Here is a 22,200-nt window from a genome sequence, read left to right on the forward strand (position 1 = left end):
GGTTACTATGTAGCATGTTCATTTGATACTTTCCAAGATACCTGCTTCAATTGGTTCTGGGACAGTGTTTGTGGCTCGTCCCAATAATCACTTCAACCAAGCTTAACAAATCGTGCTTTCACATAATGCAGCAAGTGGAGAGTTAGCAGTTCATCTAACGCTATTTTTTTCTCTAAGGCCTTCTCTATAATGATCCAACTCCTGCATTGTCCACAACCTCACCCGAAAGAGCAGAGGTCTCAAGTTTGCAAAATGCTCTACCCATTTTACGTTAAGATCGCGGGAATGGGGCGTTAGTGGTGTAGCCACCGGTAGACCTAATAGCCCACTTGTTAATTTATTTTCCTCAATGGGAAGCTGTCTTGAATTTACAATGCCCCACAGCTCAGCCCCATACAATGCTGTGGACTGGGCGTTGTACTTATAAATCTCTAGAGCCAACATAACAGCTTTTATTGTAGACTTATAGAACACCCTTGCACCATTTGTAAGAATCATTTTTGCGTGATTTATTTGGGGATTCCATAATACCCTAGAACCTGTAGTAATACCCAGATAATTAAATGTGAGATCATTTCAATATTTTTCTTACCAACATGGATCCTTAGGCCATGACATAATTCATCTTCAGACGTAAAATTACAGGAGCAAATAATCCTAGGAGGTATAAACGGACCATTATACATCATGTTCCGCTAATTTATCTAATTTCACTTTTCTTTTTACCTAATTTATGTTCAACATTATTCTCTTCATATAATTACTGTATTTACAGAGTTCTCCAGTCCCTCGCCAAGGGCGTGTTTAAGGAAAGCCTGTCTGCGCCCGTCCATGCTCGGACCGTGCTCAGCGCCAACCCCCTGCCAATTTTAGGCTGCAACCGAAGGAGATAATTAGCTACTCCAGAAGCAATCATCGTGAACTAAACATTTCGAGTAGATATTGCTTCCCTGGCTAAGGAAACAAAGGTTAAGGAAAAAGGAAAAAAAGGTTACACAATTTTGGCATTGGGCACTAATAAATACTTGGTCACTGATAAAACGCAAGCATGAATTTGCAGGCTTTGTAGAAGCCCATTCCCTTGACATTTCTTTTGTGGTGGAAGCCTGGGCTGATGCTGCATCTGACCCCAACATGATTATAGCCACCCCAGCAGGCTTCTCCATTGTTACGAAAGACAGGGAGGCACAAAAGGGAGGGGCATAGCCCTAGTTTATCATGATCATCTGAGGGCAATCCTTACTGATTTCCTGACTAAACCCGATTGTGAGGTGCTGCCCTTTAAAATTAAACTTAGTCACACTTATTCCTTTAATGGGCTTCTTATTTATCGCCCACCTGGCCTTAGAGCCAACTTTGTACAAACTCTCAGTCAGTTACTAGAGTATAAGGCCAATTCCCAGGACTTTACTATTTTATGCGATTTCGATTTGGATAAGTTGAAGAATAAAGACTGTATTGACCTTACTGATTTGATGACTAGTGCATAGTTGGAACAGATTATTAGGGGCTCTACTCATAGGGCAGGGCATCTGCTTGATACCGTTTTACAGACTGCCAGCTTTTGGAATCCAACAGTATACTTCAATTACACTGGTCATATCACTCAGCGGTTCTGTTTACCTTATCTATACCGATTACCTCTGGCAATAATAGCATTCCAGCCAGAATGTACAAATGGCACAGGGTAGATGCCACAGAATTGAATACTCCATGGGAAAATAGTAGACCTTCTATTTCCTCTGATCCAGAGGTGGCATCCTTGTAGTATCACTCCTGGATTGGCTTGATGGTACACGCTCTAGTGCCCTTAAAATCTGAGAAGGCAAATGGAGCTACCTCTACTGAGCCCTGGTTTTAAGAGGAACTCAGGCTTTTAAAAAAGCAATGCCGCCAGCAAGAATGCCGATGGAGACAAAATTATGCCACCACTGAGAAATACATTTATAGGGAGCTGATCGAGAGTATAAAGAATTGATTCACAAGTCAAACGCCACCTATTTCTCGAATAAAAATAAAATGCACAAATAACAGTGCTAAAGAATTATTTGCCTCGGTTCAGAAACTAAGCAGAACCCCGGAGACTAGAAACTGTGCCATTGATCAAACCTTCTGTAACACTCTAGCTTCTTTTTTCTGCAAAAAGTATGTAGAATTTACCACGCATTTGCCTTGAGTCACTCTCTGAGAAGGTGTAGCACCTCTGCTGAGAGTAGTGGGGTCTTGGGTAGTCCAACAGACCAAAAGGGCCTCTTAGTAGCTAATTCTGCTCGACTATCAAATTTTTCATTAATCTCTTATGACCAGGTTCTCAAACGTCTTCATACAACCAAAGCTGGCTCCCCGGCAAATCCTTGTCTCTCTAGAATAGCTCACGTAGCTCTGGATCCTATTGCACAGCAACTCATTGAAAGGTTTTATCTCATTCTCAAAACAGAAATATTTCCAAACGTTTGGAAAAAGGCTTCCATTCTGCCTCTGTTAAAAAAAATTAAAAAAACAACTTCAACTCTTTGAAGCTCAGTAACTACTGCCCGATTTCCCGGTTGTGCTTGAAAAATTCTTTAAAAATTCATGAATCAAGAACAGACTACTTTTATCAATACCAAACCTATTTTGTATCCTACGTAGTACGGTTTTAAGAGTGAGCACTGTACAGAGCTTGCCCTGAATTCTGTAAAGGAGGAGGTCAGATGTGCAGTCGACAACGGAGGAATATCCGGTCTGATTTTGCTGGACCTCTAGGCTGCTTTCGATACCATGGACCGCAGCTTATTGATAAGTCGCCTGCAAGAAATTGGCAAAGCGGGTCAGCTCTTTCTCTTTTTAAATCTTTTTTTAACTTAGTGTGAGCAAATTGTGGAACTAGACAGTTATGCATCACATACTTTTCAACTTCCTTGCGGGGTTCCACAGGGCTCTTCATTGAGCCCCTCTCTTTTTAATCTAAACCTCACTCCTCTGGCCAGGCTTATTAAATCATTTGGCTTTACCATGGTGTTGTATGCCGATGACAAGCATATTATTGTTTCTGTCACAAACACTATTTAAGTTTCATAGTTGCATGCAACAGGTAAGTAAGTGGATGATGGAGAAATACCTGAAGATAAATGCAAACAAAACCAAAGTATTGCTCTTCAGCTGTAACTCCTCCTTTTGGTCTCCTGATTGGTGGCCTCAGAAACTCGCCTCGCTCCCTATTCCATTTACAAAGGCAAAAAATCTGGGAGTTATCTGCAATACAGCCTTGTCCTTCGAACATCAGGTGAAAGCCATCGCCTCATCCGCCTCATCCGCCTTTTTTACATTAAAAAATGTTAAGAAATATCTTCCCATTTATACCTCTGGATCTTCAAAATCGATTGTCTAAGTAACACCCTCTTTGTTGGTCTACAGAAGGGTCTTCATAGCAAGCGACAGGTGCTACAGAATACAGCTGCTTGCTTATTATTAGGGATTACCAGACATTCTTCAGCTAAACAAGCTATTAAATCCCTCCACTGGCTTCCTGTGGAGAAGAGGATTGATTTTAAGGCCTTCCACAATCACGGACCGGAATACCTAAAGGACTAGTTCCTTTGGTATGTTCCGCCAAGAAATCTTCAGTCATGATCTCAAAAGCTTCAGTTTTCTTTTAGAGCCTAGACGCTTTTGGGTATCAGTTTGCGCCCTATAAATAAATAAATATATAACTCCATCGTTAAAATGCCCATTGTTTTCTTCACTAAATCGCTTTAGAAATATGTTTTTAGTTTTCAGAAGACAACGAAACTCTCTTAGCACAGGTAATTTTTGGTGGGTGCAGACGGTCGATGTAACAAGATATATAATTGCCAAGTTACATTAACCCGTTCGACGCTCATGACTCAGCTCGTTATGAGGCACAGTGGAGCTGAGCACAAGCTTGTCATGACCATCGCGGAACGCCCACGCGGGGATGATTCCCATCCTGTGCGGGGCATTCCATTCAGTGGGCGGAGTCGTGACGAGCTGAGCTCGTCACAAGCACCCCAGAGCCACACGAAACTCCACTCCCCCCGCACCGCTGGGAAATTAGCCCGCGAGGAAGGGGTTAATACCTTTTGGCATAATTACCCCCCCAAGATTTAAGTCTCAAGATTAATTTTGCATCAACCTGAGAGAGACTAAAATAATGATGATAGTGAAAACGCTGTGTAGTAAAAAAAAATGCTGTCTGTTCCATTATGTACAATGTTTAGATAAACTGATATAATTATATGGTCACAAATGTAAACATATAACCACATCTTTAACAAAGCAGACTCCATTATTGCACCGCACCTCGGAGACGTCATCAACTGCTCCCTCAACTCCGCAACCTTCCCGGAAAGCTGGAAACATGCCGAACTCAGCGCCCTCCTGAAGAAACCCACAGCTGACCCCACCGAACTCAAAAACTATCGCCCTATCTCACTCCATCCATTCCCGGCCAAAGTCATCGAGAAAGCTGTCAACAACCAGCTCGCCGCATTCCTCGAAACCAACAAATCCCTCGACTCCTCACAGTCCGGCTTCCGAACCAAGCACAGCACCGAAACCGCCCTCTAAAATGGCCGCCCTAAACTGGCCTTTATATAGACTGACCTCAGGCTACCAGAACCAGCTGGAAGGTTCTGGAGCCTTCCCTTACTTTCCTATGGCCAGTTCCTGAGGTAATCATTTGTGGCAGTTACTGGCCACCATTTTGTAAAACTAAATTTTCATGTTAACAGGGGGCTTCAAGGCCTAAGAAAATTATGGGATCAAGGAGTACCTAACCCCTAAGACAACACCTAAAAATTCCAGTGGACATGAAAAACAAAGGGTAGGAGGCATAAAGGGAATAAAAATAAATAAATAATTGGAGGGAACACCCAAAGGGCTGACAGGTCAAACACGCGCCCCCCCCCCCAACTCTAAGTGGGGAGAGCTACCCAATCCCTTGGGAGTTCTCATCACTAAGGCGGAAATACCTGGAGAGACCGTCTGCATTGGCGTGGTCCACTCCTGGACGATGTTCCACCCGAAAGTCCATTCCCTGTAGGGAGATGGACTATTTCAACAGCTTGGGATTCTCCCCCTTCATTTGCATCAGCCAACGAAGGGGTCGATGGTCGGTCTGAACCAGGAAGTGCGAGCCAAACAGGTATGGCCGCAACTTCTTCAGAGCCCATACCACTGCAAAGGCATCCCGCTCAAATGCACTCTACTTCTGTTCCCGGGGAAGCAGTCTCCTAGACAGGAAGACAACAGGTTGATCCAGACCCTCTTCATTCAGTTGCGATAACACTGCCCCAATGCCATGCTCTGATGCGTCTGTCTGGACAATGAATTCTTTGGAAAAATCTGGGGCCCTTAGGACCGGTGCTGCACACATTGCTTGTTTCAACTTATCAAAGGCTTGCTGACAAGCCTCCGTCCAGACTACCCGTCGAGGTTGCTTCTTGGATGTGAGCTCAGTTAGGGGTGCCACAATAGTGCCATACCCCTTCACAAAGCGACGGTAGTAACCTGTGAGGCCCAGGAAGGCTCGGACCTCAGTTTGGGTCTTGGGGGGCTCCCAGGCCATGATAGCCTCAATCTTTGCCTGGAGGGGCTGCACCGCTCCCCTGCCCACCAAGTGTCCTAGGTACACAACCGACCCCTGCCCGATCTGACATTTACTGGCCTTGATTGTCAAGCCAGCCTGTTTAAGGGCCTGAAGAACAGCTTGTAAGTGACACAAATGGTCCTCCCAACTGCTGCTGAAGACGGCAATGTCATCCAGATAAGCAGCGGAGAAAGCCTCCATCCCCGAGAGGACCTGGTTCACCAGCCGCTGAAAGGTGGCAGGGGCGTTCTTGAGCCCAAAGGGCATTACGCAGAACTTGTAGTGGCCCTCAGGAGTGGAGAAGGCTGACCTTTCCTTTGCTCCATCTGTAAGGGAGATCTGCCAGTACCCTGAAGTAAGGTCAAAGGTACTCAAGTATTGGGCAGCTCCCAGCCGGTCAATGAGTTCATCCGCCCTAGGGATCAGATGCGCATCAGTTTTGGTCACTGAATTCAGTCCCCGGTAATCCACACAGAACCTCAGTTCTGGAGTGGTGCCCGGTGGGGCAGCTTTTGGTACCAGAACCACCGGACTGGACCAGGGGCTACAAGAAGGTTCAATTACTCCTAGCTCCAGCATCTTTGTAACTTCACTGTGGATGCTGGCCTTCACCTTGTCTGACAGCCGGTAGGTCTTAGTCTTCACAGGTGGGCTGTCTCCTGTGTCCACATCATGGGTACACAGGTGGGTCCTTCCCGGGACAAGGGAGAACAGCGAGGAGTACTGCTCCAAGACCTGGTGGCAGTCCCTCTGCTGTTCAGGAGTCAGGGATGGTGAGAGAATCACTCCTTCCACCGACCCATCCTTTTCCTGAGACGAAAATAGATCAGGGAGAGGCTCGCTTTCCGCTTCCTCTGCTCCATCATTAAGATGACCTCGGGCCTCTCATGGTGGGGTTTGAGACGATTGGCATGCAGCACCCGTAGGGGCTGTCGAGGGGTCTTAAGATCCACCAGGTAAGTGGCCTTACCCTTCTTCTCCATCACCTCAAAGGGGCCTGTCCAGCGATCCTGGAGGGCACTAACCTCTCCAGGTTCCAGGACCCACACTTTCTGGCCAGGCTCCAACTACACAGGGTGAGTGAGCATTGTGGTCATACCACACCTTCATCACTGCTTGGCTGGCTTTTAAGTTGTCAGAAGCTTGCTTTCACAACTTAGCCATTTGGCTCCAGAAGGCCAGCATGTAGCTCACCACATCCTGGGGAAGCTTCCTGGGAGTCTTTTCCCATCCATCTTTCACCAGGCTGAGAGGTCCACGCACAGGGTGCCCATACAGAAGCTCGAAGGGGCAGAAGCCCACTCCCTTCTGTGGAACGTCCCTGTAGGAAAACAACAAACAGGGTAGGAGGATGTCCCATTTCCTCCGCAGGCTCTCAGGCAGACTTCTTATCATACCTTTCAAGGTCTTGTTGAACCTTTCCACCAGACCATTGGTCTGTGGGTGATAAGGAGTGGTAAACCGGTAGGTCACTCCACACTCCTTCCACATAGCCCGCATGTAAGCTGACATGAAGTTGGTTCCCCTATCGGACAATACTTCCTTGGGGAAACCCACTCGAGTAAAGATCCCCATCAGGGCCCTAGCCACTGCAGGTGCAGTAATGGTCCTCAGAGGGATTGCCTCTGGGTACCGTGTGGCGTGATCCACCAGAACCAGGATGAACCTGTGACCAGCTGTAGTTGGTGGATCCAATGGCCCCACAACGTCGATGCCCACCCTTTCAAAGGGGGTGCTAACGACAGGAAGTGGTTCCAGGGGAGCTTTCAGCTTCACCCCTGTTTTCCCACTGGCTTGGCAAGACACACATGTCCGACAGTACGTGTCAGATGCCACCCTCATCTGAGGCCAATAAAAGTGGGGGACAAGCCGGGCAAAGGTCTTGTCCTGTCCTAAGTGTCCTGCCAAGGGTATCTCATGAGCCAATTCTAAAAGAAAGGCTCTGTAACTTTGAGGGACAACCAAGGCCTGTGATGAACCGTGCACGGGTGCCTTAGGTTCACTGTAGAGGAGTCCATCCTCCCAGTAAATATGGTAATTCCCAGTAATGTTCCCTGCTGCCTGGGCTTCGACCTGTCGCCTCAGTCCCTCAAGGGTAGAGCACTCCTTCTGGCCCTTACAAAACTCCTCCCTGGTAGGCCCTCCTTCCACATGCCACTCAGCAGGGATAGGTAAGTTCTCCAGGGAGACAACTTCCCCCTCCACCGACTCCTGGTTCACCACTGCAGGTGGCCTATCTGTCTCATGGGGTGTGGAAGCCGAGGCAGGCTTCTCCTGTCCTCGGTTCTTTCCCTTTTTGGCAGCTGGCTGGGCCCTTGTTCCAGGCTCCAGCCCAAGCGAACTCCCCCTCCGGGTAGTCACGGACCTTGTGCTAGCACAGGCCCAGTCAGGTGTACCCAGCATCTCAGAATGAGCCCGGTATTCCACCTCCTTCTAAGCATTGTGCTCCATATCATTCCCCAGCAGACAATCAACTGGCACGGCAGGGCTTACGGCAACTCGAAGTGAACCTGCAACCCCTTCCCACTCAAAGGGAACCTCGGCCACAGGGTAGTGGCCCAATCTGCCGTCAGCCATCGCGGCGGGGTGGAGTACATGTAGAATCACCTGCCCTGGAGACACCAGTTGACTCCTTACCATAGTCATACTGGCTCCTGTGTCTCTCAGAGCCTCCCCTCTTTGGCCATTGATGGTGACCCACTGCCCATACTTGGTAGTATTTGAGGGCAGCTGGATCTTAGGAACCATCTCCCGATCTCCCAGGGACACTAAGGTGACACCTGCCCACTCCCCCCTTATCTAAGGGCAACTCCTCCCCGAGCACTACACTAGCTACTCCCGGGGCCTTTCCTCCAGTGGGAGGGGGTGGTCTCTTGGGGCACTTGACATCTCCCTTATAGTGTCCATCACCACCACACTCAAAGCAGTGGACAACCCTTGGCTGCTGACTTTGGCCAGGATGAGGTTTTCTGGGCGGGTTAGCCTTAGGGGTGAATCCTGTTCCCTTTCCCTGGAAACTGTTTTGGGGACCTTTTGAGAACTCCCTCTTTTTATCTCTCCCTCTTTCTTCTGGGGGGCGCCCTGTCCGGTCCTTTGGGAATCCCCTCCAGTCCCCTTTGAGGACACCCGGGTATTAGCCCAGATGTCCGCCTCCTCAGCAAGCTTCCGGGGGCTGGTCAGCTTGCTGTCCACCAGGTGTTGTCGCAGCTCGGGAAAACATTTCTCGAGTAGGTGCTCCTTGAGAATAAGGTCATACAACCCCTCATAGTCCTTCACCTCGCTGCCTTGTACCCAACCCTCTAATGCCTTCTTTGCGTAGCCCAAGAAATCCACCCAATTCTGTGTGCCTAGTTTGTGACTACCCCTAAATTTCTGCCGATACTTCTCTGGAGTCAGTCCAAACTTCCTGATCAGCGCCACTTTCATGGTGGGGTAGTGGGTCTGCTCTCCCTGCTCTAGGGCCAAAAGTGTATCCCTTCCTGCAGGAGGCATGTATTTATACAAGCCACCCCCCCAGTGTTTCTCCAGTATCCCATGGGCTCTTAAGGAGACCTCATAGGCAACCAGCCACTTGGCGATGTCATCCCCTGCACTGTAGCTGGCGACTACGTCCTTTGGTACATAGGGTCTGGGTTCCCTGGTCAAGTCCTTGGATTCGCTGCCCCCATTAGGAGAACTGGAAGTCCCTACTTGCAGGGCCTTAAAGTCTAATTCTCTGAGACTCAACTCATGAGCTAGCCTACTCTCCTCCCTCTCCTTCTCTAATTTCGCCAACTCCCATTTTAACTGCCTCTCCTCCCTCCTGTCCGCTAGTTCAGCTTCAGTCAAGCTCCTCACAGAGACACTGCTACCCTCCCTTGAGAGTATTCTGGGACCTGTCAATAGGTTCTCCCCCTCACGTCGGTACAATACATCTACCCCGATGACAGTGTCCCGGTCAGCCTCTTCCTCCTCCTTCCCATCGGGGTGAGCTGCTACCCACGCTCTCAAGCTGGTCTGGAGTTCCCCCTTCTTAGCACCACGCTTGAAAAACACTCCCTTACTCTGACAGAATTCCCTAAGTTGGGCCGCAGTGTAGGTTTCCAACTCCTCAAAAACAAATTCCATCTTGCCAGTAGGGACTCAAACAACCACTTGGAGGTTAAAAGGAAGAGCGTTAAGTAAGGGTTACCTCTACCCACCACCAGGAGTAAATTTGGAGAAAAAAAATATATAATTAGGGAGTCCGCTAGGAGAAAACTCCAGGTGTAGGTCTGTGGAGTACACTACGTTACTATTGAGTGGACGCAAGAACAAGCTCTATCCCACCGCTAGACACCAATTATGTTAGACCTGGGGTTACCAGTCTACATAGGGTAGCTTGGCACAAAGTAGGAAGGACTATCCCAAAGGCACAAGTGTTAAGCTTGCGTCGCACCCTTACAGTAACACAGCGTCCATCCACTAGAAAAGAAAGACACTACACCTGTCTTAGAAAAATACGGGCTGTTTTATAAAATCCCTTTGTTGTTTTTCTTTCTGTTACTTAGCAGTGTTTAGATTCTGTTCATAAAATAACTCTACATTTGATTGTTACCATCTACACATTTACATTTAATATTTATGACACATTTCTCACCCCAATGAATGGAGCTCAGCAATATTTCCCTTATTTAAGCAGTGAAGAATACACAGCTTAAGTTGAAGTACACAGCAATATCAAAACTCCCTACAATAAGGCAAGACTATACATTACCCTTAAGGTCTCAATGTTACTACAGGCACGAAGTTACAGGTTCCATCAACAGTTTCATTAATAGCACACTAGTACCATTGTTCAAGCAGCTGAATATATGAGTAAAGACAGGCAGATTATTTTATTATTCTTACTAAGCTACATAGATTGCTCTAAAATCATAGTATTATGTTAGATTTCCACAAGAATATTCTCTATCTCTAATCGTTCTGCATAACAGGAGTGGCTCCCACCTCATCCCTGGAACCACTCTGTTACCTCCGCTTACATGAACGGTAAATTTAGCCTCATTCAGAAGACTCTTTCATTTAGGCTGCTTTCATTAAATAGAGAAAAATGCTTCAACCATAAAGCCACACACTGGTGTCGTGCTGTTCCAGGCGTAGTTTACTAGAGGGGAGGTATCCCAAGGTCTTAGGGTAATTTCCAAGTCCCCTCCCGGGAATCAACAGTTATCGACTCTCTGGCTGTTATCCCGGGTAGGCCCAACTCTCTCCCCTCCTGGACAACTTCATTGACAGTCGCGAGGCCCTCTTAGCTGTTCTGTGGTGATTCCGGCCCCAGCGTGGCAGACTTTAGGCAGCTGACTGGGCCGGAGTTATGCGGCGACTCCTTCGGCGTTCCACTCTGTCAGCGTCCCGCCCTCGCCTCACTCGTCAAATGGGGAGGGAACTTACGCGGCCCGGCCTTCTTCACTTTTCCGCCCCCTTCTTCCGGGTTCTTCAGTCTGCCCACGCTGATCTCTGCAGCGTTGGCCTCACAACCACTACCTCACTGTCAGCCACCCGGCCTGCCCCGCCGAATCTCCACAACGAGAACCCGCGATGAAGGGACAGCAGTCTAATGACGGAATTGTCACCCGCCAGCTGCTACCAGGTAGGGTTTCCTTCTTCTAAATTCGGCTGGTCAGAAGAACCTTCAGGGGAAGTGGAACTGAACTACTAAATTCCACACTTCCCAAGGTGACAGGTCGGCCCAGATCACAAGGGGGGAAAGTAAGAGAGAAGGCTGGCCAACTTCCCTATAATCAATGCCTATCTCTGAGGAATTCCCAGGCCAGTCAACCACAGCTCCTCACAGGAACTCCACCAGGATTAGAGGAGGGGGAGGGCAGAAGGTCAATGAGCGATGTCAGGGCTTAGTCGGTAGAAAGGGGGGTCATGTCAGCAGAGTAGAGCAGCCGGCCCTCAGGACGATCTAGCTCCTAACAGTGCGCCTGCCTCCCCACACTATCGCTTCACTCCTCACTAAGCTCCCCTCAAGCTCTCGGGTCACTCTAAAATGGCCACCCTAAACTGGCCTTTATATAGGATGACCTCAGGCTACCAGAACCAGCTGGAAGGTTCTGGAGCCTTCCCATACTTTCCTATGACCAGTTCATGAGTTAATCATTTGTGGCAGTTACTGGCCACCATTTTGTAAAACTACATTTTCATGTCAACAGGGGGCTTCAAGGCCTAAGAAAATTATGGGATCAAGGAGTACCTAACCCCTAAGACAACACCTAAAAATTCCAGTGGACATGAAAAACAAAGGGTAGGAGGCAGAAAGGGGATACAAATAAATAAATAATGGGAGGGACCACCCAAAGGGCTGACAGGTCTAACAATTGTCTATTGGCAGTTTTTATAGGTCTGTGTTGTACCTGCTGTTCATCCAGTGTAAGTGTGGTGTGGAATGTTGGGGTGGATGATGCGGTGGAATGTTGGATGAGTGGAGTTTGTCAGTTGGGAGAATGGGCTGAGCAGCAGGAAGGCTGCTTCTGGTGCGGCTCTACTCAAGATCTTAACTTGGAATAAATATACCTAAAGATAGTCACTTTGGTTTATCTACTTGTGTTCTTGTGAGAGTGCCTTTATCTCACTGTTCGGGGTGGGAAACATCCTTAACATTGCGGTCAGTACGAATGTGATGTAACCACGCTATGCCATTACTAAGCAAGTCTTTACATCGACTTGCGCTAGATGGTGTGCTAACATTGCAAATAGTATAGTTTACTATTCTAACACCTTCCCTACTGTTAAGTGGGTTGGAGTTGGAATTGTAAATTACACTTTTCTAATGTTAGCATGCCATCTAGTGCAAGTCAAGGTAAAGTCTTGCATTGTAATGGCATATCGTGGTAACATCGCAGTCGTTTCAACGACTGCGATGTAACGGAACGCATTATACTAACTCGCGTTGTTCCGTCATACATCTGTTGGGGGGGTGTGTGTGTGTGAAGGCTCTTTGTCACAGAGCATCTCTTGCCGACCACTATTTTTGGGGTTGTGGGTGACATTGGTTTGTTACCTTTGTGGGCAATGTTTTGTATTTTGACCATTGTGGTTGTTTGTTTTGGGACTGTGTGTATCTCTCACTGTATGGGGTGTGTGTGTGAGAAGGTTCTTTGTTGCAGAGCCTCTCTTGCCTACCACTATTTTTTGTGGTTGTGGGTGACATTCATGTGTCACCTTTGTGGGCAATGTTTTGTAGTTGACCCCCTGTGGTTTTTGTGGGAGTGTGTGTATCTCTCACTGTTGGGGGCTTGTGAGAAGGCTCTTTGTTGCAGAGCATCTCTGGCCTACCACTATTTTTGTGGTTGTGGGTTGACTTAGGTTTGTCTCCCTTGTGGCCCTGGGTTGGAGTCGACTTTGTTTTTGAGTCTCTATTGTCTACCACCTTTGTGGGCCTTGGTTGGTGACGTTCATTTCACCTTTAGAATTGCGTTTTCGCAGAGCATTTTCTGTGTGCTTGTCCTCCCTTTCCTTCCACCCTTTAAGCTTGGGGGGTTTTGTCCTAGTTGAGCATGTGTGTCCTGTGGTGTGTTTTCTTCTGCACCGTTGTGGTTTGTTCCCCTTTGTGTTCACCTTCATTTTCGGCCTGGCCAGCTGGTATATTTGTGGCTCAGGGGTTGGTTGGTTGTGCGTGGTGTAGTTGTTTGCAGGTTTGCTTGTTTTGTGTGGTAAGGTGGGAGTTTTGTGTGAAAAGGGAGTGTATGTGTGTAACGGTTGTCTTTCTGCCTACAGATTGATTTACCTGTCCAGTTTGTTATTTTCATCTTTGTAGGTACGTAGGTGGGCATTGTTGTTTTACCGTTTCTTTGCCTTAAGTTGACATTCATGCAAATTGCTATATTCTTCAGCGCTTTCCTGCATTTTTGGATGTTAACTTGTAAGCCCCTTGTACTGTGTTTTCCCTGCAATTAATTCTACCGGTTTGCCCTCTAGCATTCTCATGTCTTTGCAATGGTACCTTTTCAGATTTATGTGCATGTTATTTTCTCTTTGATATGCTGTTCACTTGGATCATTGCATTATGTTTTGTTTAATATGAGGAAGGGAGAAGTGTTGTACCTGCTGCTCAGCCAGTGTTAGTGTGGTGTTGAATGTTGGGGTGGATGATGAGGTGGAATGTTGGATGAGTGGAGTTTGTCAGTTCGGAGAATGGGCTGAGCAGCAGGAAGGCTGCTCCTGGTGGGGCTATTCTCAATATCTTAACTTGGAATAAATATACCTAAAGATATAACATGGACTGGGCCGTCTTATGGTCACCACAGTCTGCTCTTACTTAATGGAAGGGGTAGGAATATGTTTGAACTTAAAAGAGTATACTATTCCAGAAACTGGACAGAATTTTTCATCCATACCCTTGCATGTCTTTCTCTCAAAACGTATCACCCAAATAAAATAAACAAATTGTAACATAAATTGAAAAATATAGTCTAAATTACTTGCACCAATCACTTTATCACATCAAACATTACAATCCAGAGAACCTCAAATGTGAGCTATATTATACATTTTGCATTAGATATTATTGTGTTCCTTCTAAGTTGATAGTAGGTTTAATTTTGATTGTTTTACTGTATTAATGCTCTCTGTGTACATACACGTGTAAACAAAACAAAGTCTTTAATGCTATAAAATGTTGGTCTGTCAGTGATTTATTTGTGCTTTTTCTTGACTCCTCCAGTTATTAGACAGCTAATTTGCATAGTTTGACTGTAACAAGTGCACTTCCCAGGCCACTGTAGAGAGTCATCGGCCTCGCAGTTAAGAATATAGAAACCCACAGAACAAAATGGGCTGGTACTTCCTGGTGGGGTCTTACAACGTTTGACATTGCCATCAAATCCAGTACAAACTCACAGGATGTCTGCTGGTCATTACATTTTGATGGCTTGCTGAATTGGGTTGCTAGATTCGCATGTTTACTGGCATGTTAATCCTTCATGTCCTTGCAGTGAATTCTTTGCAAAAGAATTGTATGAAGCAAACGAGAGAGCGAGAATTGAAAAAGAAGAAATAGAATCAATTGAGAGTCCTCCAGTACCCGTGCCAACGCCGACACCAACCCCATCACCAAAGAGCAAGAAAAAGAAAGGAAGCAGCAAAGGTTTGTAGTTTCGTATTTCTTATTGTGCTGTCATGTTTTATATATTATAGGACAAAATACGCCATCTTCTAGGTTTATATGAGGGAAACATCAGTGTACTTCTGAGGTTATCATTCTATTATTTATAGTTCTGGTTCAGCAGTGAATCAATACTGCTCATTGTTTGCCTTCATTATGTGTCTTGTGCAGTGAAGCATTATATGACCTTTTCTACGATGTCATAGTGGACCTTTGCTCCTGTTTGTTAACTTCGTGACATCACAAGCATGCACTTCTCAAAACATCTTGATGGTCCTTTCCGCTTTAATAAACCTGCTTTAAGAATACAATTAACTGTTTTTGTTCTTTTTTTGTCACCAACATAGAGTGGTCAATAATGGAAATGTGTTAATGTTTTTATTTGGTCTGTATTTTCTAAATGTCTGTGCGAGATTGGTTACTTATTCGTTTTGTGAACGTGCCTTATTTTTCTTTGTCAGTGTTACATTAAGTATAAGCCTTTATTCAGTAACAAAAGTAAACTATACGATGGCGACATTTTTAAAGAGTCGTTCTTCATCTTATTCTACTTGTTCTGCTTGTTTGAGGTAGTTGGATTGGAGTAAAAAGTCTCAGAATTCCTAATTTTGTGCAGGTTTGTCAAAGGGTCAGCAATGAGAGAACTGGACAGCTCTGTTTAGCTACATATAAATCGTATGATGGTAGGAGACCGATTCTACTTCTGAGGAATGCCTCTGTGATGCAATTGAAAGACCTTTGTCTAAGAATCAAAGCTTTGTAGAAATATTGATGACCCCAGCTGATCTACCAAGCTATAGTATTCATACTGACCAAAACTGTCAAGGGGCCCGCAATAATGAACAACAAATTAATTTCTATGGCTGATGTAAAAGAAGTTTCCTTTAAATGTTGTTGGAGACATTTAATATATTTTTCACTGAACTCTATCAACGTATTGGATACTTTATATGTACTTTAACATTTTGTAGCAATCGTATTTCTTAGGCACTGTCTACATGCTTTGCCACACTCTGCAGCTCTTGGATACCAACACCTATTTTAATCAGACCTTTGTAGGCCTACCTCTTGTAGTTCCTTTGATATGTGGTGTTGTGGGGAATATCTGATGCTTACCACTACTTGGATTGGCAAACAGCACTGACCAGTAAGTCAAGATTCTGTGGTGATTTTTGTGGCTCCTCCTTTTCAGTATTCTGACCATGGATGCTCTCTGCTATAGACCACATCTCTTTAGGTTAATCATTTGAGTAGGTAAACAAGCTTGAACACTCACGATAATCCATATTCTTTTTTTGAGGGCTGTTTGAGTGAAAACATAACCAGCTCCTTTGTCTTTCTTTTGTTTTCTCTTCTCTATGCTTCTCTGACATAATTTAGAAGTAGTCTTGTATTTCACGCAGGCTTGTTTCGCATATCTTCTATTCAATGTTGGCATCACTACAAAAAGGCCTTTCAGTGCCATACCTCCTCTGCCCGGGGGCTGTGTGACCCAAGTGTCCACTGGCATGACAACTGTATGAGCAACCTTTCTTCTCTGCTTTACTCCACACAGTGTATCATACCCTCATAGAAACACTCTGTCCCTCTTCAATGTCTCTCTTTTTTGACACTGAGTACCACATCAGTCACCCATATGGAGCTCTGCTTACAAAGCACAGGCTAGTAGCAGAGTTCAAAGCAAAGCTGGAGGCTGTCATGTTCATGGGTCTCAGTGCTGGGTGGGTGAAACATCTGCCTTTGGTGTCTACCGGCAGGATTTCAAGACTCTTGGTCCAAAATGTTCTGCCGTACCTTTCCTGTATACGTTTTAAAGCAAAACTTGTGAGATTAATGAAAGAGGTAAAAAAGTGTTTTTCCTGAAGGTGTTACCAACAAATGCTTGCCTTTTCTAAAACTGGAATATTCTGAACTTGATAGCAGTCCGATTTTAAATCTTGTTTTAAAGTATAATTTCCATTCCATTGGCAGTTTTTATAGGTCTGGACTTACTTGATGAAAAGGTTAGAAATATGTTGAGAAATAAGAGTATACTATTCCAGAAACTGGACCGAATTTTTAATCCATACACTTGCATGAGAAACACAATGATTCATAAGCAAAAAAGGTATTTGCCCTTGAGGAGGAGGCACACTTCCAGCCATTGTCCAGCTAGACTTTCTGGGTCTCGTAGCTATGGGTTATTAAAAGTAAAATCTTCGAAGAGCTTATGTCGACAAGCAAAATACACGAGGCCCCATGTTGTTAGGTGAAACTATTAAACAGCTTCTAGAGCCCTCTGTAGGACCATAGCCTTCTTTGGGTACACTGTACAATCTTGACACAGGTGCCAAAAGTAACCCAACAAGCACACCCATTAAAGTAGACTTTTTTGTACTTTAAATGCATAATTCAAGTATCAATACACACTGTCTACTCCACCTTCCCCCTAAATAAAAGCTGTATAACAAACATATTTTTCCAGCTTTAGATGTACAAGAGAATTATGTATAGCTTTAGCTTCCCCCATGAAACAACAGTCATGGCTGCATTGGTTACCTCCTGAATGGACTACCGCAACATAGTGTATCCTGGCTTCTGGAAGATCTTGATCTGTACATTGCACTTCATTCAAAAATTAACAGCCACTGAGATCAATCACAGACACTTTATTTTTCCCACTCCAGCCTGATTGCAGTGGTTGATAGTCCTATTCCATGCAAAGTGTAGGACATTATGTAGGGTGCCTAAGTCTCATTGTTGGACATCTTGAATTTTTAGATAGAAATTCTCCCTGCCTTCCCTGTCATTTGCTCCTCATCAGATATACTGTTGATTAGTCCATCAAACAAGTGATTTCACAGAGTGACAAATTCCTTTCTGTTTATGCAGTGCTTCCAGTTTCTGCTAGTCTGTCAATATAGGATTCAGCTAAGCAGTAAAAGCTTGACTGTAGCTACATTAAGTGGGTGTTTGTCTGATCCTTTTGTTACAGAAGCAAGAAGCCTATTTGCATGTATACTTTAATTGTATGCTAAAGTTCATTCCTTCCCTTCCAAATTATGAGAAAGACAGTTTGACTGTTTTGTGTATGCAAATAATATAATAATCATTCTCCTTACCAGAATAGGTATAGAGAAGAAGCTTTCCCTTTCTCATGTGAATGGCTTAAGGGTTACTTGTAAGTGTAGCAAACTGCGAAATAATTAGTTCATCTAAAAATGTCTTTTTAGACAACCTAAAACGACTTGGTATAGAGGAGGTTATTCTTTAGAAATTATAAAGCTGTACTGTCACTAGAGTTTGTACCTTAGATTCTCCCTAACTGTCCACTCAACTGGAACTGGCCTGAACAAAAACCCTCTCAATTGGGTGCAGTATATCCTCTTGTTCTACCAGTATAGGAAGGCAAAATCGGTCTATCCCGGAACAAATAAATTAAGCTAAAATGCCAGCTATTTTTTTTTATAGATTAGAATGTTTAAAATAAAATATATAGTACATAATAGAGTAAATAGAAGGCCTTTTTGGAATCAATTCCTCAATATTCCTAAATGTCTTGCAATTGTAGTAATCCACTTGTAATCTCCACTAACTAAGTTTAAATTCAAAGAGCATAATCAATTGAGATACTGGTTTAACCCCAGTACTGACCGTGATAACACACTTGTTACCTTTATTCAGATTTAGCAACAAAATATTAGGCTTCAAATGTTGCAATTCAACTAAAAATGTGTCTTCTGCTGTAGGAGAATTATTGAATTTAATACAAGAGTTTACCACCTTTTTTTCTATAAAAAACAAGACACTAAATCAGTAGAGAACTACAATTATTTGAGGGATTACAATCATTGTTTACAATAGAAAGTGCAAAAAAAGGTATAATGCAGCATTTAGAAATCTAGTTTTGGCCCTGCTGTTATTTTGTGTCTTTTTAAAATGTAAAACTTCAACCTTGTCTTTGGCCTCAGATAAATTTGACTACTGGGTTACTTCATTAAAGGATCAAATCTGCCCTCTACGTAATATAAACAAAACAGGTGATGGACAGAATGTGCTCAATGTCACACATTCACCCCAGTCCAAAGATCTGGGCCCAAATCCATTGTTTTTTTGCACTCCACACCACCCTGGGTTAGACAATGGCGATATGCAAATCAGCTCTGACCCTGTGCCCCATGGGAACAGTCCAGTCCGAACTACAAAAGCCATGTCCTTCCCAGAACGGAATCAAGCATCCGAGGACCGGACCGGTTTCGAGGTAACACCTCTCATCAGCCCAGCTAGCTTGACTCCAGTGGTGTGGAGTGCCTGGGACCCACGTCTGAGCATCCCCAGCGCACTTATGGCGGTATTGCAAACAAAACAGGTGATGGACAGAATGTGGATCAATGCCACACATTCACCCCAGTCCAAAGATCTGGGCCCAAATCCATCCTTTTTTTGCACTCCACACCACCCTGGGTTAGACAATGGCGATATGCAAATCAGCTCTGACCCTGTTCCCTATGGGAACAGTCCAGTCCGAATTACAAAAGCCATGTCCTTCCCAGAACGGAATCAAGCATCCGAGGACCGGACCGGTTTCGAGGTAACACCTCTCATCAGCCCGGCTAGCTTGACTCCAGTGGTGTGGAGTTCCTGGGACCCACGTCTGAGCATCCCCAGCGCACTTATGGCGGTATTGCAAACAAAACAGGTGATGGACAGAATGTGGATCAATGTCACACATTCACCCCAGTCCAAAGATCTGGGCCCAAATCCATCGTTTTTTTGCACTCCACACCACCCTGGGTTAGACAATGGCGATATGCAAATCAGCTCTGACCCTGTGCCCCATGGGAACAGTCCAGTCCGAACTACAAAAGCCATGTCCTTCCCAGAACGGAATCAAGCATCCGAGGACCGGACCGGTTTCGAGGTAACACATCTCATAGCTTGACTCCAGTGGTGTGGAGTGCCTGGGACCCACGTCTGAGCATCCCCAGCGCACTTATGGCGGTACTGCGAAGGACATGGCTTTTGTAGTTCGGACTGGACTGTTCCCATGGGGCACAGGGTCAGAGCTGATTTGCATATCGCCATTGTCTAACCCAGGGTGGTGTGGAGTGCAAAATAACGATGGATTTGGGCCCAGATCTTTGGACTGGGTTGAGTGTGTGACATTGATCCACATTCGGTCCATCACCTGTTGTGTTTGCATATTCCGCCCTAAGTGCGCTGGGGATGCCCAGACGTGGGTCCCAGGCACTCCACACCACTGGAGTCAAGCTAGCCGGGCTGATGAGAGGTGTTACCTCGAAACCGGTCCGGTCCTCGGATGCTTGATTCCGTTCTGGGAAGGACATGGCTTTTGTAGTTCGGACTGGACTGTTCCCATGGGGCACAGGGTCAGAGCTGATTTGCATATCGCCATTGTCTAACCCAGGGTGGTGTGGAGTGCAAAATAACGATGGATTTGGGCCCAGATCTTTGGACTGGGTTGAGTGTGTGACATTGATCCACATTCGGTCCATCACCTGTTGTGTTTGCATATTCCGCCCTAAGTGCGCTGGGGATGCCCAGACGTGGGTCCCAGGCACTCCACACCACTGGAGTCAAGCTAGCCGGGCTGATGAGAGGTGTTACCTCGAAACCGGTCCGGTCCTCGGATGCTTGATTCCGTTCTGGGAAGGACATGGCTTTTGTAGTTCGGACTGGACTGTTCCCATGGGGCAGAGGGTCAGAGCTGATTTGCATATCGCCATTGTCTAACCCAGGGTGGTGTGGAGTACAAAATAACGATGGATTTGGGCCCAGATCTTTGGACTGGGTTGAGTGTGTGACATTGATCCACATTCGGTCCATCACCTGTTGTGTTTGCATATTCCGCCCTAAGTGCGCTGGGGATGCCCAGACGTGGGTCCCAGGCACTCCACACCACTGGAGTCAAGCTAGCCGGGCTGATGAGAGGTGTTACCTCGAAACCGGTCCGGTCCTCGGATGCTTGATTCCGTTCTGGGAAGGACATGGCTTTTGTAGTTCGGACTGGACTGTTCCCATGGGGCACAGGGTCAGAGCTGATTTGCATATCGCCATTGTCTAACCCAGGGTGGTGTGGAGTGCAAAATAACGATGGATTTGGGCCCAGATCTTTGGACTGGGTTGAGTGTGTGACATTGATCCACATTCGGTCCATCACCTGTTGTGTTTGCATATTCCGCCCTAAGTGCGCTGGGGATGCCCAGACATGGGTCCCAGGCACTCCACACCACTGGAGTCAAGCTAGCCGGGCTGATGAGAGGTGTTACCTCGAAACCGGTCCGGTCCTCGGATGCTTGATTCCGTTCTGGGAAGGACATGGCTTTTGTAGTTCGGACTGGACTGTTCCCATGGGGCACAGGGTCAGAGCTGATTTGCATATCGCCATTGTCTAACCCAGGGTGGTGTGGAGTGCAAAATAACGATGGATTTGGGCCCAGATCTTTGGACTGGGTTGAGTGTGTGACATTGATCCACATTCGGTCCATCACCTGTTGTGTTTGCATATTCCGCCCTAAGTGCGCTGGGGATGCCCAGACGTGGGTCCCAGGCACTCCACACCACTGGAGCCAAGCTAGCCGGGCTGATGAGAGGTGTTACCTCGAAACCAGTCCGGTCCTCGGATGCTTGATTCCGTTCTGGGAAGGACATGGCTTTTGTAGTTCGGACTGGACTGTTCCCATGGGGCACAGGGTCAGAGCTGATTTGCATATCGCCATTGTCTAACCCAGGGTGGTGTGGAGTGCAAAATAACGATGGATTTGGGCCCAGATCTTTGGACTGGGTTGAGTGTGTGACATTGATCCACATTCGGTCCATCACCTGTTGTGTTTGCATATTCCGCCCTAAGTGCACTGGGGATGCCCAGACGTGGGTCCCAGGCACTCCACACCACTGGAGTCAAGCTAGCCGGGCTGATGAGAGGTGTTACCTCGAAACCGGTCCGGTCCTCGCATGCTTGATTCCGTTCTGGGAAGGACATGGCTTTTGTAGTTCGGACTGGACTGTTCCCATGGGGCACAGGGTCAGAGCTGATTTGCATATCGCCATTGTCTAACCCAGGGTGGTGTGGAGTGCAAAATAACAATGGATTTGGGCCCAGATCTTTGGACTGGGTTGAGTGTGTGACATTGATCCACATTCGGTCCATCACCTGTTGTGTTTGCATATTCCGCCCTAAGTGCGCTTGGGATGCCCAGACGTGGGTCCCAGGCACTCCACACCACTGGAGTCAAGCTAGCCGGGCTGATGAGAGGTGTTACCTCGAAACCGGTCCGGTCCTCGGATGCTTGATTCCGTTCTGGGAAGGACATGGCTTTTGTAGTTCGGACTGGACTGTTCCCATGGGGCACAGGGTCAGAGCTGATTTGCATATGCCATTGTCTAACCCAGGGTGGTGTGGAGTGCAAAATAACGATGGTTTGGTCCCAGATCTTTGGACTGGGTTGAGTGTGTGACATTGATCCACATTCGGTCCATC

The 22,200-nt window shown here is 46.2% G+C and overlaps 1 protein-coding gene across 2 annotated transcripts in view; it reads left to right on the top strand.

Moving 5' to 3' along the window:
- The window catches only part of ENO4 (enolase 4), a 485,281-nt gene that overhangs the window by 98,481 nt on the left and 364,600 nt on the right, over positions 1 to 22,200 (top strand). For both annotated transcript variants that reach the window (XM_086922915.1, XM_086922916.1), the window contains exon 4: positions 14,551 to 14,702. In XM_086922915.1, coding sequence (XP_086779041.1) covers positions 14,551 to 14,702 — 152 coding nt within the window. The remainder of the gene's footprint in view (positions 1 to 14,550; positions 14,703 to 22,200) is intronic.

The sequence above is a fragment of the Lissotriton vulgaris genome, chromosome 5 (assembly GCF_964263255.1).
Source record: "Lissotriton vulgaris chromosome 5, aLisVul1.2, whole genome shotgun sequence".
Classification (NCBI taxonomy): domain Eukaryota; kingdom Metazoa; phylum Chordata; class Amphibia; order Caudata; family Salamandridae; genus Lissotriton; species Lissotriton vulgaris.